The 6000-nt window shown below is 43.1% G+C and overlaps 1 protein-coding gene across 1 annotated transcript in view; it reads left to right on the forward strand.

The window, feature by feature from the left end:
* Positions 1-5546, forward strand: part of LOC129838529 (nuclear receptor-interacting protein 2-like) — a 35654-nt gene extending 30108 nt beyond the window's left edge. The window contains exon 6 of the mRNA XM_055905568.1: positions 2890-5546. Within this exon, the coding sequence (XP_055761543.1) occupies positions 2890-3009 (120 nt within the window). The 3' untranslated portion in view covers positions 3010-5546. The remainder of the gene's footprint in view (positions 1-2889) is intronic.
* Positions 5547-6000: the final 454 nt, after the last annotated feature.

The raw sequence follows: 6000 nt of genomic DNA on the forward strand, positions 1-6000 counted from the left end.
TTAGAGGGTCTGAGAGGGAAAGTAGAATTAGGCACGAGTCTAATTGTGACCATTTCTCACAGAGAATCAAATTAATTAGACTTTAAGAGTACACTGGAAACCAGATCTACGATTATGCAAAAGCTCCCCCGGAGGATCCACGATACCGGAGCCAATTTTCCTTCCAAGTGCACCCAGTCTCAGTATTCTGCTCCCTTGGCAAAACTCAAGATGGGAACTTTAACTCAATTTAAATCATAGCTGAAAAGCTTTCTAAATATTCCTTAAATAGACCGGTGGCTTGGAAAAAAGGGTGAATCCTAATTGAATTATCACGTATGCCTGCAAGGAAAGATACCGATACATTCAGATGGAGGAAGCCTGGAGTTACAGTTATAGACAACTGTTAGAACGGAGACAAAATGTACAGTTTAGTCCCTGGACCGTTCTGGTGACCTGGAAGTAAAACACAGAGCTCAGTGGAGTCTGTCAGGCCCAATGGAAGGCAGAGAGCTAGACTCAGGTGCATCTCACAGCCATTGTGTGAATTGTGATCACATATGCATGCGCACTGGGGCATACTCAATGTTGTGCAACATTGCATGGAGCCCCTCAAGAACCATTTGGATGGAAAAGCACATAACTGAAAAGAGTACAATGTCTCCCTTTAATGTCACCATGTGCAGACCGATTTAACTGCTATTTGGAGCAGCCGCGGCGACCTTTCCGGGGATATTCGTTTACATAACATTATTAAAACTTCTTATGGCTGCATCCCGCTACCGGGATCGATATGACAACAGCCAGTGAAAGTGCAGGGCGCCAAATTCAAACAACAGAAATCTCATAATTAAAATTCCTCAAACATACATGTGTCTTATATAATTTTAAAGGTAATCTTGTTGTTAATCCCATCAAAGTGTCCGATTTCAAATATGCTTTTCATCGAAAGCACTACAAACGATTATGTTAGGTCACCATCAAACCACAATAAGCACAGCCATTTTTCCAGTGAAAGATAGCAGTCAGAAAAAGCAGAAATAGAGATAAAATTAATCACTAACCTTTGATTATCTTCATCAGATGACACTCATAGGACTTCATGTTACACAATACATGCATGTTTTGTTTGATAAAGTTCATATTTATAACAAAAAATCTGAGTTTACATTGGCGCGTTACATTCACTAGTTCCAAAAACATCAAGTGATTTTGCATAGCCACATAGTTTCAACAGAAATACTCATCATAAATGTAGATGATAATACAAGTTATACACATGGAATTAAAGATATACCTCTCCTTAATGCAACCGCTGTGTCAGATTTCAAAAGAACTTTACGGAAAAAGCAAATCATGCAATAATCTGAGACGGAGCTCAGAACAATAGCCAAATTAGCCGCCATGTTGGGGTCAACAGAAACCAGAAAATACATGATAAATGTTTCCTTACCTTTGATGAACTTCATCAGAATGCAGTCCTAGGAATCCCAGGTCCACAATAAATGCTTGATTTGTTCGATAATGTCCGTTATTTATGTCCAATTAGCTACTTTGGTTAGCGCATTTGGTAAACAATTCAAAAGTCACAAAGTGCGTCCTCTATAACGTGACGAAATGTCCAAAAGTTCCATAACAGTCAGTAGAAACATGTCAAATTATGTACTGAATCAATATTTAGAATGTTGATAACATACATCTTGAATAACGTTCCAACCGGAGAATTAGATTGACTTCAGATGAGCGATGGAACGGAGGTCCTCCTCATGTGAATGCGCATGTGAAAGCATGGTCAGCTCGTAGCAGTGATTACTCATTCCTGTCTCCTTCGGCCCCCCTTCACATTAGAGTCATCAGACAAAGTTCTATTGACTGTTTACATCTAGTGGAAGCCGTAGGAAGAAAACTCATCAATATCTCGCTGTAATTTCAATGAGAGCTTGGTTGAAAATCTGCCACCTCAGAAAAAATTCAAACAGGAAGTGGAACTTCTCAGGTTTTTGCCTGCCATATGAGTTCTGTTATACTCACAGACATAATTCAAACCGTTTTAGAAACTTCAGAGTGTTTTCTATCCAATACGAATAATAATATGCATATATTAGCAACTGGGACTGAGGAGCAGGCAGTTTACTATGGGCACCTCTGTGCACCTTTCATCCAAGCTACTCAATACTGCCCCTGCAGCCATAAGTTAACCTTCTGTTGTCTAAAATGGCACTTTGTTGGATGATAGTGTAACGGATGTGAAATGGCTAGCTAGTTAGCGGGTACGCGCTAGTAGCATTTCAATCAGTTACGTCACTTGCTCTGAGACCTTAAGTAGGGTTTCCCCTTGCTCTGCAAGGGCCGCGGCCTTTGTGGAGCGATGGGTAACGATGCTTCGTGGGCGACCGTTGTTGATGAGGGCAGAGGGTCCCTGGTTCGCGCCCGTGTCGGGGCGAGGGGACGACGTAAAGTTATACTGTTCCATTGATGCTGTTGACCCGGATCATCGGTTGCTGCGGAAAAGGAGGAGGTCGAAAGGGGGGTGAGTGTAACGGATGTGAAATGGCTAGCTAGTTAGCGGGTACGGGCTAGTAGCATTTCAATCAGTTACGTCACTTGCTCTGAGACCTTAAGTAGGGTTTCCCCTTGCTCTGCAAGGGCCGCGGCTTTTGTGGAGCGATGGGTAACGGCGCTTCGTGGGTGTCAGTTGTTGATGTGTGCAGAGGGTCCCTGGTTCGCGCCCGTGTCGGGGCGAGGGGACGGTTTAAAGTTATACTGTTACAATAGCAGTACTACAAACAAATGGAGTTTCCATGGCACGCACTGCATTCTGTGGTAGAGTTGATGTTAAACCATGTTTTGACCCTATGGTCAGTCACAGTCACCCATCTGACGTCTCCCTTATCCATCCTTTATCTCCAGTGCTGTGTGGACCTGAGCAGTAGAGTCCTAAAGCTCCAGGGCTCAGGGGAGGAGCTGCCTTTCCTGGAGCCGCCATTGGTCAGCCAGTACCATCACCAAGACAGCAATGAGAACCTGTGACCCTGGCGGGTCACAACCTCCCAGCCGTCCCACACCCTCCTCTGATTGGCTGGCGCTGTAAAAACATGATGCAGTCTGGGTCTGGACTGTCCAACCAGTGTCTCGCACTGCCAGAAACATGGTTGAGCACCCCAATTCTCTTCAGTTTACACCATTGTGTTTGTTTCTGTGGAATTAAGGCATTACCATGATGTTACTGCTGTATTGAATTAGCCTAGTTTATGGAGCGGATGGAGCTCAAGATTTGGGACGATTCTATGTAACAATCTTCATAATTATCTACTTAATCAAGGTTTTTTTTTAATGTCAGACAGTGCATCATTGTTCAATACACTCTTGGAAAAAAAGGAATCCAAAATGGTTCTTTGGCTGTCCCCATAGGAGAACCCTTTCTGGTTCCAGGTAGAACTCTTTTGTGTTCCATGTAGAACCCTCTTTGTAAAGAGTTCTACATCGATCTCAAAAGGGTTCTACCTGGAACCAAAAAGGGTTCTTCAAAAAGTCCTTTTTTCCTAAGAGTCTACTGAAACATACTGAGGAGTCAGACGATGATTATCATTTGAAATGAACATATTGTGATTTGGAAGTATAAAATAATTTACGTTGATCATCAATTAAATGCCAAAACTGTTTAAAATCAAAATCAGTTCAGCCTTGAGGAAACAATTATATCTCCCTCACATCCCATTACAGAGAGATAGTCTCCTACATGTCCTATCATACGTGCTCAAGAGAAACGGTGAAAAACCAGGTCTTATGAGACCTTTGAATCTGCCTGTTAAAAAAATCTCATTGAGAGTCAGGACAGACAGGGAATTCTGGAAGAGATGTGAGGAGACTACTGCTATTCCTGAACTAACTTCCTTCAGCCAAGTGAAGACTCTCTCTCTCTCTCTCTCTCGTCTATTTTCCCAAATGAAGAGTGCTCCTAAGAATGTCACAATGACCCACATCAAAACTATTTCTCAATAATTCCACTTAAATGTCAATAGAGTCCTGGAGCTAGATGTGTGTGTCAGACGGACAGCACAGCAAAGAGATACAAACAGTCCATAATTCTGCAAGATTTTTTGTTGAAGTCTGGATGTTAGTGTTCCTGTGAGAGTGTGTCAGTGTGTGTGACTTGGAGATGTGCGAGTGTGTGTACGGACTGGTAGATGTGTGTGTGTGTGTGTCTGTGTGTTGGATGCATGTCAATCAAGGAGGGGCTTTTCTGTTTTGATATGGTTAGTGGCTAGTGTTTCACATGGGAAAGAAAAAGGGATGAGTTCTATTTACTTCTCCTCCTCCTCCCAGCTCCTCCTCCTCCTCCCAGCTCCTTCTACTCCTCCCAGCTCCGGTCAGAGGGAGTTGCCAAGACGCAGCCGACCCCAGCTGCCTTCCTTCCCTTGTCTTCTTCAGGGGACATTAATCACTCTGCTCCGAGGCTGCTCTCTGGGCCAAGGCCCTCAGATGTTTGTTTAAGCATATTCTCTCTCTCTCTCCCTCTTAATTTTTGAAGTTCGGGAAACAAATCTGCTTGGTACATTTCCTCTTCTCGTATGTTCCACTTTTGCTGACGTACGTTATTCACTTTGACAAGCCTTGTTTGCTGATTTGGTATTTTACTAGGACCGGCGCAGCGGTACAGAATTATCATCAAGCCTCTTGTTGCCTGACTGACAGTTTCACACTACAGGGTCGACTACAGGGCCGAAACGTACTGTGCTGGCTTGAATATCGTATTTTCTCATTATCCTTTACAGCACGGTTCCAGCTACTATGGTGGAGTCGTAACGAGGCCAACCCAGTACTGTACAGCTCGGCTTGGTTCAGTTTGACCCTATGGTGTGAATCAGGCATGTGAGAGACCCAAAAGGCCACACTAAAATCTTCCCACTAACATGCATTACACTCTGCCTTGATCCATTCGCATTGTTTGGACAATCAGGATGCGCTTCAGACGCCCTCAGAAAGGTCTTCATACTCTGCTTTAACCATCTGGACCTGTATTCAAAGAGTCTCTGAGTACGGGTTTCCACTAGATAGCCCAGCCACAAAGTCATTATTGGCTATATCGGGAAAAAAATACATGAAAACAAAAATTTGCTTTTTGGTCTTAATTCAAGGTTAGACATAAGTCTTGCAGTGTGGTTACGGTTAGGTTTAAAATCAGATTTTTGGAAGAGATGTAGAAATAGGCTGGGTTTATGACTTTGTGGCTGTGGTAACTAATGACTACCCTGGGTAGGTGCTGATATCGGATCAGTCATGCCTTTCAGAGCATAATGGATAAGATTACATGGACCTGATCCCAGATCAGCACTACTACTCAGACTTTTTGTGAAGATAGGCCCTGGACAGTGCCATGCTCTCGACTGTGTAACAATATCCATCTGACCTCTAGCTCTTTCTTTGGAGGTCACCCACGAATAGATTGCTAATGTTTCGTACTAGTGTACTTCCTAATATGCTGTGCGATGGTAATCGATGTATGAAATACATTTATTTTTTGTGAACAGTATTTTCTCTGCCTATTAAAATATGTCTTCTGGCTAGCTATGCTTGCAGTTTTTTAAAGGTCTAATTTACACACATTTACTATGCCAAGACTAAGATGTGCCAGTCACATCTTGACGAATGCCTGTTATGACACAAAAACAAGACTAAGCTAACAGTACAACCATTTATCTGCTCAAAAAACATCAAACCACAAGCAGTATCACTAATATCCACCACCTGATCAACTGGAGGGAAGAAGGGAGGATATTCAGCGCCAACTAAAACACGAGTCACTGTGCTGCCATTTTCTTTTTTTAATAATCCACTTGTAGCTCTGATATTCTCATGGTTGTGTTGCTGTGACGTCGTTATAAAAATACCCTTTTCTCGTTGGTGCAGCAGAGAAAGCAGATGTTCCCACAGCGAGGGACTGGGGGGCTGGAGGGATGATTCTTCTGACCAGGGAGCAGGTCCCTGTCTGGCTGTGTCCCTGTGCTAATGCTGACATGT

This window comes from Salvelinus fontinalis, chromosome 39 (genome assembly GCF_029448725.1).
Source record: "Salvelinus fontinalis isolate EN_2023a chromosome 39, ASM2944872v1, whole genome shotgun sequence".
Classification (NCBI taxonomy): Eukaryota; Metazoa; Chordata; class Actinopteri; order Salmoniformes; family Salmonidae; genus Salvelinus; species Salvelinus fontinalis.